The sequence below is a fragment of the Chiroxiphia lanceolata genome, chromosome 19, assembly GCF_009829145.1.
Source record: "Chiroxiphia lanceolata isolate bChiLan1 chromosome 19, bChiLan1.pri, whole genome shotgun sequence".
Lineage (NCBI taxonomy): Eukaryota > Metazoa > Chordata > Aves > Passeriformes > Pipridae > Chiroxiphia > Chiroxiphia lanceolata.
In genome coordinates, this window is record NC_045655.1 from 9,085,113 (window position 1) to 9,097,996 (window position 12,884).

A 12,884-nucleotide genomic window follows, 5' to 3' on the forward strand; every position below is an offset into this window, starting at 1 on the left:
AGTGTGTACCTGAAAACCAAACTGATCCTGACCAACCCCCTGGGAAGCAATCAAGGCTCTCACAGACCTTAAATCATGGTAAAGGGGATCAGCTGAACAAAATCAAGTATTTAACAGCTTTATAATTGCCAAAAGCTTTTTGGAAAACAAGTCCCACAGGGGCAGACTTTTCTTCAGCCTTGTACCAACCATTGGGGAGAAGGAGAAGCACTGTTAGGTAGCAACGAACAACACTGTACAAACATGAAAATGGTTTTAAAAGCTCATTTTCCCCCATAGTTAGATAATATTAAGTTTATTTAAAATGAAACTTGCAGTTTCACGTTGTTCATTTATTTTTAGTTTACTGAAAAAGAAATCATCCATCTCAATGCACCAGTAACTTCTCCTCACTCTGTCCATACACAGAGATTTTCTGCACAGGCCTCTACAAGAAACTCCACTTAAAATACCTGCCTGTCTCCTGCTGGAGCTACACCTGCCCAGTACAGGGAATTTCTGATTTGTTCTTCACTGTTTAAACTCTTTTGCAGCTCCTGGGTGTGTGTTTAATATACACAGAGGGTGAAGATCAAAGTTTTTCACTCCACTGGCAACTCAGCATAAACAAAGGACAGTGTTATATCCACCCCCTGACACAGGAAGGTGCAAATCCAGTGGGGACAAACTGTAAAATTAGAGAAATCTTCACACAGATCCATCAGAGAACACAAATTGTGACTGCCACAGCTTGCAGCTTTCTCTGTCCACTCGATACTTAACATATTAACATTGACTCTGAATAAAAAAGGTCAAATCCTTCACGCAATGAACTCATTGATAGCAGGCAACACTTCTCTGGAAAATAAAATTAATTGTAATGGCCAAACCTATGCGAAAAGATGGCATGTAAATTAGCCAAGGAAACTTAACAACTGCATAATTCAACTATCATAATGAACAACCAGTTTTCTGAAGAAAATATTAACATTAATGAAGTGACCAAGATGTCACATAATTTCTTAGACTCGAGGGTTTTTTTAGAAAAAAAAAAATCTCAGGTTTGTTAAAAGCTGAAGAATTCCTTTTGTTCTACACATAAGGAGTATGTGTAGATACTCAGATAAGTATGATCTTATCTGAGAGCCTTTTCAGAATTCTGCTATGAATCATGGCCACTTAGAAGCCAGCCCTTAATTCCCTATTTCTTCTCTATAGGATCAAGGTGACGAACACGTGGAGCAAAGGAACAGATGGCAGAAATTTCGGGGAGGGTGTTTTTTCCTATTTGTTTTTAAACTTGTGGCCTCTGTCCAACTGTGACCACTTACACTCTTTGCATTTATTATGCATATTTAGTTCTTACAAAGCACCTCTGCTGTCCTGACCCTCCTTCCGAGCAATCCACGTGGTTCACTAATGAAACATCCCACCTGCAGCAGCAACATTCCCTGGTTACAAATCCAAGTGTTAAAAAGCCTGGAAGAGGAGAATCCAGGCTGCCCCCGTGACCCTGTGTCATGTTCAGTGCTGCAGCACCACAGCCCAGCACCAACAGATCCCCAGCACCTTGTCCTGCCAAAAATTGTTCTCCACCAGCCGCCCATTTGCCCCGGACAGTTCCTTGTTCCAGGTCATTCCCTTCTCCTCCACCCTCATCCAGCTTTTGAGCCCTCTGCATTCCAGTTAATGCCTCTCTTCACACCGGGAGCACACTGAGCTCAGCATTAACAGGATGAAATCATCTCCTATTTACTAAACCTGCCCCAATCCTTACCTGGCAGACACAGCCACACCTGCCCATTACCGTGGCGCTGCTTGAGCTGCTGCCTGAGAAGAAAGGATTCACAAGAACCAAGGATTTCTAAAAGATGTCTAATGTATTTTTAATCCCCTTTCTTGAAATTGGTTGAATTTGAACAGAATGTTCCCAAAATAATTCACTCTGATTTAGCTCCTCAGCAGGAAAACTGTGTTAGGCTGTTAAAGCACGGAACAGCGTGTTGGGATGGGAAGTGCTAACTAGAGCTGGCATTGTGAGCTCCAGCTTGGTATTCCAAGTTCAACTAGAGTTATAAATTCCACTGGTGGCAAATAAAAGGCAAAGATGTTCAGACAAAGCAATTCAAAACCGTGTTCAAACGACACGAAGCAGGAGCAAGTGCAGGACCCAGCACTCCCACAGGGCTGAAGGGCCAAAGGGACACTCGAGGGTCAGGGGGACCAGGGACAATTTTCCTGTGCATTCACTGCCACTCCATCCCAGTGACACGAGGGGGTGGAGAACAAGTGCATCTCCAGGCATGGACCACACTGGGAAGAACTGTTGAAATGTGGAGACCGAAGTCCTAAATTTCCATAAACTTACCAAAAATATAAAGCTTCTGACTGGGTCCAAAGCCCTCTGAGTGCAGATGAAGTTACATTATGCTGATGCACAGGAAATAGCTGACTTATTCTACAGGATGAACAATCCACCAGAGGAAAGGAACTTTCAGGAAAAATGATAAATATTGTAATGAGGAAATCCGAGGCACGTATTCACAATGCCACATTCACATCTCACACATGAACTGAAATCTCTTCATCATCTCTTGGCCTCACCAGCAAGTGAGACACGGACAAATATAAATATATAGTACTACTCCCAGGCAAAATAACTTGCTGTTGGGAGGGGAACCAAGAACTTTACTGTCTGTCCTTGTAGATGGGGCTACAGAACTTTTAACCTCCTTCTACCACCCCCTGTAAGAGCTACTGAGGGAACATTATGAACTGTGGGAACTGCTCAAGGAAGGGAGAGGAGAATCACACAAATATTTTATGACAGGCCAGGCACGATGCACGTACTCCTGAAAAGTACTCCAAGTCACTTTTTCCTTGCAGGCCTTCTCTTTTCCTGCTGCAGGAGAAGGCAGAAGCCAACAGCATTTTAAATCATCTTTCAACACAGTTTTAAAGTAGAAATCCCAAATAGGGAAGATGTTCATGAAAGGGCCACAGTGTTACAACTTCAGGGTAAGTCTCGCCCTCCTCGTCCCCCTCATTAGGACCATCACAAAGATTTAACCCCTTTAACTTTTAAACAAAAAGCTGATACTCAACTATTTAAGGCAAAACTGGAATTACTGTATGGAATTTACAGCATTTGCTTCTTTAAGGAAGCAAGGGCACTTCCTCTGGGCAGCAGCATAAATGAGCTTGAACAGAGGTTTTTTCCTATTCAAACATCCATCCTTGACCATCAATTTATTATAACAGTGTATATATATATATATATATATACACACACACACACATTTGAAGATTCTGTTCACCAACACCTTGTTCTTCACCAAACACCCAGAATTACTAGTTAGACATTCAGAAATGCCACATACACAACCCACCTGAAATTATGAAAGATGGTACAACTTCTTAGGATTGTTCACAAGCTTTAATTACCAAGAAGTTCCACCCTACAAAGTTTCTTATATCATATCTGATACCATCTTTTATAAATTCAGACAGAAGTACTTATTCTGCTGCTAAACAAAGAAGAGGACACCTTAGTATTACTACACTTAAGCACAATTCTATTACTCATTTAGTCCTGCACACAGTCTTCTGTACAGAACTATAAACCATTATTTTAATAAATCCATCAGGGAACACAGTGAAAGCTTTTTTCTGAAAATAAATAATTATACATATCATAAATTAATAATTTCAGAACAATATATAGTGAACATTTTCTGTTAAAGAGTTGAACTGAAGAACTCTTTGTCATAAGGACACCTAAATGCTTGGTACAATTAATGCCATGCATTTCTAATCCCAGATAGTTAAGCATGAATGTAATTCTATGAATTTTATTCAGACATGTTTCATTCCTTTTCATTTTTATTTTAATTTTTTTTAATCAGCTATGTCCATAAGTACTCTAACCCAGATACATCTTTCCTCTCCCACCAGTAATAAAAGTGGATTAATTTTAGTACATTTACATATTTTTCATGAAAAATACCTGCATCTGGTAGATTGCATTTCACTAAAATGAAACAGCAAATTACTAAGTACATTCCATCTACTCTCCTCATGTCCTATGATACACACAAAGCAGTTTTGCCACATGTAATTTCACAAGTGCACAGCCTGGTCTTTATCTGCATTAGAAAGAAATCCCCAAATTGGCTCAAGTTTTCAGCAAATGTCCCTAATATTACTAATGCAGATTCCCACCTTCAATTCAGTTCAACTGCATCTCTAACTGAATTTATGTACTACCTATATATAAACTCCAAATCAAATGGTTAAGCATGTTAAAAAGAAGCATCGTGACAGACATAATTAGTTATGACTCCATTTAACTCCACTGGTAATATTAAAATCTGGGTCAAGGCAGAAGGAAAATGAGTGTATGTCACTTGTTTCAAACTATTCCACGTGATCAGCCAAGGGCCCTCTGTTGTGCACACACCTGAAAAAGGGGGATGAGAGGAAGAGGTGGATTTTTAACTTGGATATATCCCCCAGCCCACCCCATGTGACAGCACAGGATGGAGCAGAGGGACATGTCCATCCCTAACAACGGTGCTGTGGGTTGGAAAGCTTTCCCATGGCATTGTCACTCCAGTGTTTGTGGCAAGATGGCATCACACACACTAATTTAAGCATGAATGGTAGAATCTGGGTGCATAGTTTTGCTGTGACCTGGAAATTACATAGTCTGGACATTCTCTGCATATTTGAAAGAACTCAAATGAGTGTGCTACAGAAAGGACCCACTGAACCCGTTACACTGACAATGCCATGGCTGGAGTCACTCTCCCTTCCTGCAAGAAAACAAGCCCTGGAAGTTGGGTTAAATATGTGCTGGCCAAGACTCATCCCAGAAAATTACCACCAGGATACAGCCACATAAACTCACTGACTGCTGCTTTTTCTTTCACTTTCAGAATTTTGAAAATGTGAGTAACACTTCAACTAAGCAATACTTTATACTCATTTGGGGGGGTATCAGTCCTCCTGCTCTGCTCTGCCCCAGCAACAACAAAAACAGTATTTTGAGGTAGAAAAAAGGTAATTGCCAAGAGTCTGCAGGATGCTGAAGCACAGCTGATAGTGCAAGACAAATCTGGCACGTAAGAGATAACTGAACCCAAATCACCTCAAATGCGGTCTCAGAAGGCCCAAAACAGATCCATGTTTTCTGTGGATTTAAATTCAAGGGAAACAATGTTCATGGGCAGAAAGTCAAAAGGTAGTGGCTCTAAATCCCAGCTTTACTTGGTTTATCCTTTTTATGATCTTGAGCATGTCTATTCTCCATCCTGTATCAGCCTCCCCCTTAACCTCAGAGGATAATGCTCCGCCAGTTTTGTCCTGAGCTTTGTTACCTACCCATGAAGATTTCTTTAAAGTTACAAGCAATCTTATCTATGCTTTCATTGAAAGTATTTAAAGATTAAGCAGCAAGAAAAAGTCAACAGTTTGCTTCCTTGAATATGTTACTGACAAATGTCCCTTGGGATTCTGATCCCCTTTCCCAACCAGGAACATGCTTTGCTAATAGCAGACACACACAGTAGCTGCTTTTACAAGCGTTGTCTGACATCACTGAGATGAATCTTTCCCACCTCTGAGAAGCCACCAGAATGATGTCAGACACTGCACGTGCCATGGGCATTTATTTACACTCTGTACATTAAACCTGTAGGTAACAGCTGGGTAGTAACTGTGTAGTAACCTACTCCTGCCATTCAGCAGAGTCAGAATCCAGGGAATGGCACTGTTGTGAGGAGAGAAAACACCCAAAGAAATCGCCCACCTTTCTAAACACTGCAAGGAAAATCTGGCCCAGGGGTGAGACGGCATTTTTAAGTGATATGGCAAAGCAAGGAAACACTTCAAAGGCCATGAGACAAACCAGAACAAAACATTAAAAGCTGTCTTCTGTCAGGCACCAACCCATTCACCTTATGGGCATAAAGGCAAAATGTCTTCATCTGGGGCCTGATCGGATTTTTCAGTGTGATTAACAAAGAAAACAGAAAATAATTTGTCCCCACTAGCTGAGTTTCTCAGACAGACCTTCTGGGGCAGATTAAACTCTTTAAACGCGACTGAAAAGAACAATTCTAAACATCACTCGTTATTTTTCCTCCCCTGGGATTTCTCTTATTTTTTTCACCCAAGAGCTTTATTTTTTTAAACACTACCATTAGGACTGCCTGTAGATTTCCCATATGTCTCCTACATATGCCCCACATGTTCCCTACACATGTAAAACCTCCACTCTCTCCTATGTGATGCTCTCCTGATTGTACAGCCAAAGGTGAAGATTTTTTAAATTGAATTTGAATCTTTCCATTGAAGGCCCCACAGAACTGTTTTCCCACTATGATTCCCTCTCCCAAACCCTCTCTGATATTCGTTTCCCTTGCCATGATACCCCATTATGTACCCTTGAACACACATACCTAATTTTATACCCAGATGAATAAAACTTTGTCACATAAGCTGATTTCATAGAAACAAACAGCTGAAAGTGCTCCATGCAGCTGCTCAGTTGCTTATTACAATTCTTTGGCATCTGTATGCTCCACAACTGATTTATATGTATATAAATATCTATAACTATATACTGTGTACATAGAAAGTATATATTTACACGCACACACTGCATACTTTGATGAAAATATTGAGGGCCAAGCAACCATCAATCAATCCCTGCACCTCTGATCAGACACATCTATTGACTTTGTTATGACTGCACCAGTTTAATCCACCTACTATGTAATTCATTGATTGGGATTTCTTAATGACACATGGTTCACGAAAAACCAGTACTTAAGTCAAATATACCTTACATGAAGGAACCCCATTGTTTTATTGTTGACCAAAGCCTATCTAAGTACAGGCTGCAGGTAAAAGAGGCAGTCCTGCCCTCTTTTCAGCTTCTTGTCTGCATCCCTCTTCTCCAATACAAAAAAAACATTTTTATTCCTGGTAGGATTAGCTTTCAGCTCATCCCAGAGTTGCTGGAGTCAACACAAGGGAGGGCCCAGAAAGTGAAGCCAGGGACTACAAAGAGAAAGAAGAAACAGCACTCGGATTTTAAGCTGACCTAAAACGGCACTAAGATTTCAGTCAACTATAAAAACACTGCCTTGCTCCTTAAAAATATAGGGATCTACTTTATCAATCAATCAATCAGAATGCTGTTCCTACAGTGAGGCTCTGCTATCCATGAACTTCAGTCCTGCTTCTAACACCACTGATGAAAATTTAGGATTCAGATTAACCGCTGTCTTCAGTTGTATTAATTTAGCAGGTAGATTCACCCACTGCAAAAAAACAGGTTGGAGGATTCCACACTGTTTTGCAAAACTCAAGAATATTCTGCCTTTTCCAAACAATATGTATGTTTCTCAAGAAGTATTATTTGCATCCCAACAAGAGCTTCTATGGACTGACAAAACAGCAGCACTTTCTTCCTTCAACACTGAACCTTTACTGGAAAGTCCCACCTTGGCAGTGTGAGGGTTGAAGAGAGTAAACCAGCAAGACAGAGGGACAGCAGAGGAGATGCTGATCCATTTTCTACACCACAACACCCAGTGCTTTTATTTCCCTGAGCAGCAAACCCCGCAGGAAAGCTGCAATCCTACAGTAAGGAGGAGGAAAAACAAATGTAACATCACCTCGGTCCTACCTCTCATTCTGCACCAGCAAAACTCTTCCAGTTCATTCCAGTTTTATCCCTGGGATATTTGTTACCACTTTTTCCAGCCCAGTGTGACTGTGCTTTGTGGCTGTGGAAGTATCTTTCCTTGTTAACTATTCTCACACAAACACTACCTGGAACTAAATAAACTGCACTTTTTACCCAACTTTACCAGAGTTGTTTACCCAACTCTGTATGTTGTAGCACTCACACCTTTGCAGACTTCAAACTGATTTTAAAAACTATCTCCTTGATAAAAACAACTTCATGGGCTTCATTAAGATACCTGCCATTGATCTCCTAAGTGAAAGCAGTGAAATGCAGCTCTTTTAACATTAGATAATTCACAAATTAGGACTTAAAATATTCACTGAAACCAATACTCCTCAATTTTTTTAAGAATATGAGATCAACACAATACAACGTTTTGAGAGAAAATGTGGAAGAAATAATGGCATGTTCTGTCTGACAGGGTATTGACAAATCCACAAATTCAACATAACACTGAGAAAAATCACAAGTAGGAATGGAAGGGGGTGACAGCACTTGCAGCTTTTGGAGAACTCAGATGTACTCAGGACTAGATCAACTGGGGGTAAATATGTGAGAGCTGAAGAATTTCCCTTACACTACAGCTTCCCTGGATATTGTTATTAAAAGCTGCTAAGGTAAAGTTTGCATAAGACTGGTGCAATTTTAGACTTCAGCTAATTTAAATTACATTGCCTATATTTTAATCAGAAACAATGATTTACACCTCCTGCCAGAAGGATCATCAGAAACCGTAACATCTGGATTTTAACAATTATGCAGCGATTTTCCAGCTCGAGATAACGCAAATGTATTGACCTGTGTATCACTGAAGAGCCAGGTGATATTTGCAACAGACAACTGAACCTCAGAGCAGAAGAATAACCTTTCAGAAGAAACGTATAACACAGATGCACCGCAAACTAAATAAAAACTTACTCGAAGTGTGCCACCGCTGTGGTTTGTGTCTGTTATGGAACCCAGACCTAAATAAACTGTTAAACACTTAGTGTAAAGGTATGCCAAACATTTCTCAGAACTTTCTTAAGGTCCCAACAAAGAATCAACCTTTTTTGCAAAATGAGGCCTAGGTTAAATATTTTATTTGGCTCCTCAAGATGGACTGAGAAGTTGGGCACCAGTTCCAGATCAGTTCTTGGACTCACATCAAACATTACCCTGTCATTTATCCAGTCAGTCAAAACAATGTTTTCCATCTAAACCTTTAATGTTTATGTCCTGAAAAACTGCTAATTGAATCCAGTTCTTGAAATCCATTTTTTAATCTATACCATCTAATTTAGAGATAATGAACAGAAAAGATAAGCATTAAAACAATGATTGCAGAATTAATCCTATAAACATTTGAGCCAAAACAGAAGACTGCTGGTTTAATAGAGCCAAAGAAAATTAAGATTAAATAGCATTTGTCAGTTCGAGAATAAACTTTTAAAAACACTGGATATACAGATTCTTCTAATTCCAAACAGTTTCAGAATTCAAGAGCCCTCAAACTGCTTTTCCAATCAAAAAGGGTAATCAAAACCACACAGAACACTTAAAACTATTCCTAGGCAAGAAGTGACAACATGTCAGCTGAATTAATAAGATTCAGTGTTTTCCTTAAACATGTAAAGCTTCCTTACAACAAATGACCTTATGTGAAACAACTCACAATTACCTACAGCAGAAAACACCTCAAGCTGTTCAGCTCCAGAAACAGGCCAATGTTTCCTATAAACTTCCAATAACAGAACTGGTCCTCAGTGACTGCAAGAGCTGCTGACCCTGGAACAGCCCCTAGAAAGACCATTTTATCTTCATCCTGAGCTCAAGATGCCAAAAAACTCAAAAACCTTCCTTAGGATTGTACCTGCCTGGTTTGGGGACTGACCACAGAGTGAAACTCAGTGTGTAAAACTGAGTTCTGGTACAATCCCGCTCCCCACAGCCCACTGATATTGTCACAGGCACGATTTCATGAGATGCTTAATCCTCAATAAAAATGAAATATGAAACAAATTTGAACACAAAACACAGAGGTGAGAAAGACAACTCCCTAGACAGTATTTTCCATGCTCTTAAATAAGGCTACAGACCATGTTTAATGTTCCAAAGATAAGCAAGTCTGAGCACTCGCTGCTCAGGGAAGAAAAGTATTAAAGCACTGCATCAATACAGCAATAACCTGAGGAGAAGGCTACAAAACACTCTGTAAAAACAAGGCACCACTGTTCATGCAGCAGCTCATTTTAAGAGTTTTATTTCCAACTGTAATATATAGACACTCACAAATCTCTGGATTACAAATCTAGTCCAAGTATTTCCAAAGTAAAGCATAAGCAGACACATTTTACTTTCCCTGTAAAAACAACACACTTGGAAAAATCAGTATGAAAACACCTCTCTTTATTAGGCATTAAACTGGAGATATTTCTCATTCACCTAAAGTAAATGTATCAACTCTTTTAGTATTTTTAAAAACATTTGCTTTGCAAGCTGGTTAAATGCCCTATATGTAGAGATGAGTATTTACAGTGTTATCTATTCTTTCCTAATTCCTTACCTTCATGTACTGATGCTTCAGAACACAGAATATCGCTTATCTGCTGGAAAACTTACAATACTTTAAAGAAAAGAGCTAGTTCAAAATGTCCTGTATTTTTAATACAGAAAGCTCTAGCAGGACTTCTAATATTTTTTTTTTCCTCTAAACCCATTTCCCTGGGTTCTTATCCGGGAAAGGATATATTTTTAAGTATTTAAAACCAGACTGTTTTCCTCCCCAGCAAGCAGGTGAAGCGTTTTTATGGTATTTTGAAATATCAGGGGTCAAGTGGTCTTGTGGAAGAGGGCAGCACAAGGCACTGCGAACCACCACAGGACCAGGGAATACGCTGAGCTGGAAGGGACCCACCAGGATCATCCATCCCGAGTCCTGGCCCTGCCCAGGACACCCCAAAATCCCTCCATGTGCGTTGCCCAAACTCCTCGAGCTCCGGCAGGGCCGGGGCCGTGCCCGCTGCCCTGGGCAGCCTCTTGGGTGCCCGGCGACCTCAGCCCCGCAAATCGGTTAAAAATCCCCAACGGCACAACAACAACAACAACAAAGAGACCAAAACAAAGAGCGTGACAGTTTCTCCCGAGTTCGCGGCGCGCAGAGGAGGCAGAATGACCCCCGAGTTGGGGTGCGGTGCCCGAAGTTCGCCCAGGCGGCGGCGGGGCCCGGCCCGGGCGGGCGGCGGAGCCCGGACACGCCGAGCCCGGGCCGAGCGAGGGAGCCTCGCCCTGCCCTTCCCTCCCCTTCCCCCCGAGGCCCGGGGGCCGCTCCGGCCCCAGGTTCAACCTCAACGCCACCCGGAGCCGCCGCTGCCGCCCCAGCCCCGGCCCCGGCCCGGCCTCGCCTCACCTGTCAGCCGCAGCTTGACGGGCCCGTTCCGCCGGGCCCCCGGGTTGGACATGGCCCCGGCCGGGGCTCCCCCGCCGCTGCTCCGCCAAGGGCTCGGGGGAGGCGCGAATGGAGCCGGGCCGGGCGCTCAGGGCAGCGGCGGCCGCCGGAGGAGGAGGAGGAGGAGGATGAGGAGAGGCCCGGATGTGCCCAGCGTCGCCATGAGCGGGGCCGGGGCCGCGGAGGAGGAGCGGAGCCTTCCCCGCTTCCCTCCGCTCCCCTGCGCTTCCCGGCGCTTCCCCGCCCCCGAGCGCAACAAAGCCGGGACGGGGCCGCACGGACGGACGGCGGGATGGGATGGGACCGGCGCGGCTCCCGGCCCTCCCTCCGGCCCCGGGGACGCCCTGCCCGCCCCCCGCCCCGCCTCGGGCCGGCCCGGCGGGATGGAGGGGAAACCGCGGCAGGTGGCGGCGGGGATTGGGGTGATTCAGGGCAGAGGTGGGGGCGGGCAGGATCGGGGGAATGGCCGTGAGCTGGGAGAGCCGGGGCTCAGGAAGGGTGGAGGGAACGGCCATGTTCTGGGGGGGAGCTGGAGGTTGGGAAGGAGTGGGGGAATGACCATGTCCTGGGGTACAGGAAGGGTAGAGGGAACGGCCACGTCCTGGGGGAGGGAGCTGGGGGTCGGGAAGGATGGGGAGAATGGCCGTGGTGGAGAGGAGGGAGCGGGAAGGGGGGTGACCATGAAGTTGTGTGGGGAGTTGGGACAAGGAGAATCAAGGGTACAGATTCTCCTGGGGGCAGAATTCGAAGCCAGGCTGAAATGCGTGGTCACACTCAGGGGTGCTGTGAGCCGGGGCAGTATTCCACATGGGCAGGGTGTGACAGACCAGCCCTGGAAACTGTTAAACTTTGGACCAATTTAGTTCTTATCTGCACTGTGTAGAAATCAGCAGCCCGGTTCTGTGAACTGCCGTTCTCAGAATAATAATAAAAAGTACAAAAATGCCTTGTATCCATGTGGCCTAGTTTAACTCCCATCCTGCAGGAAAGGGGACTCTTTCCAGAGTTTTCCCAGCACTGCAACACACTTCCCATGAGGGGAGCTCCACGCTGCAGCAGAGTCATGGGTAGATTTCTGCAGGGCCAGAGGGGCCTTGAGGGTGGGAAAAGCTCCTGGAAAAGCTGGGAAGGCTGGCACGGTAAAGGTTCCTTAGGAGTCTGAGCTAATACACCTCTCACCTTTCCTTACTAACAACCCCACTAATACCTGTAGTCTTCAGACGTGTCACTGCTCTGGCACCTTCCTGCTGAGGTCACCTCTAAGGTATTATCACATGGGCAGTCAGAGATTAGGATCCAGCCTATGGATCAGGATCCACACGTGGGATGAGATGACCTGTGCTTCACACAGCTCGTGATGTGGCTTCCACACAGCCCAGGAGGTTTCCTTCCTGCAGTGACACAAAGCTGAGCTGTAACATGTCTGGGGTTATCCCAGCCTGACAGAGCTCAGAGTTGGGCCTTGTTAGTTCAAACCTGGGGTGAGGAACTGGTTTTTTCCCTCTGAAGGCCTTGGAAGTGGGATGTGGTTCTTAAAGCTTTCCCTCCGTAGAATGGGACACCTCCCCACAGTGGGTACACGTGGACTCACATTCCTTTCCCCCCAAAGAGTCTGAAGTGCCAGGCTCTTCCAGGTGGAAATTTCCAAAGCTTCCTGCTGTGGTGCCAGTGTCTGGGAAGCAAAATAGTCCTGGGATCAGGACCTGGGATCCTTTCCTC

At 43.9% G+C, this 12,884-nt stretch overlaps 1 protein-coding gene across 1 annotated transcript in view; it reads right to left on the minus strand.

The window, feature by feature from the left end:
• SMURF2 (SMAD specific E3 ubiquitin protein ligase 2) overlaps positions 1 to 11,489 on the minus strand; it is a 59,056-nt gene extending 47,567 nt beyond the window's left edge. Inside the window, exon 1 of the mRNA XM_032706548.1 lies at positions 11,127 to 11,489. Coding sequence (XP_032562439.1) covers positions 11,127 to 11,178 — 52 coding nt within the window. The 5' untranslated portion in view covers positions 11,179 to 11,489. The remainder of the gene's footprint in view (positions 1 to 11,126) is intronic.
• Between the last annotated feature and the right edge of the window lie 1,395 nt (positions 11,490 to 12,884).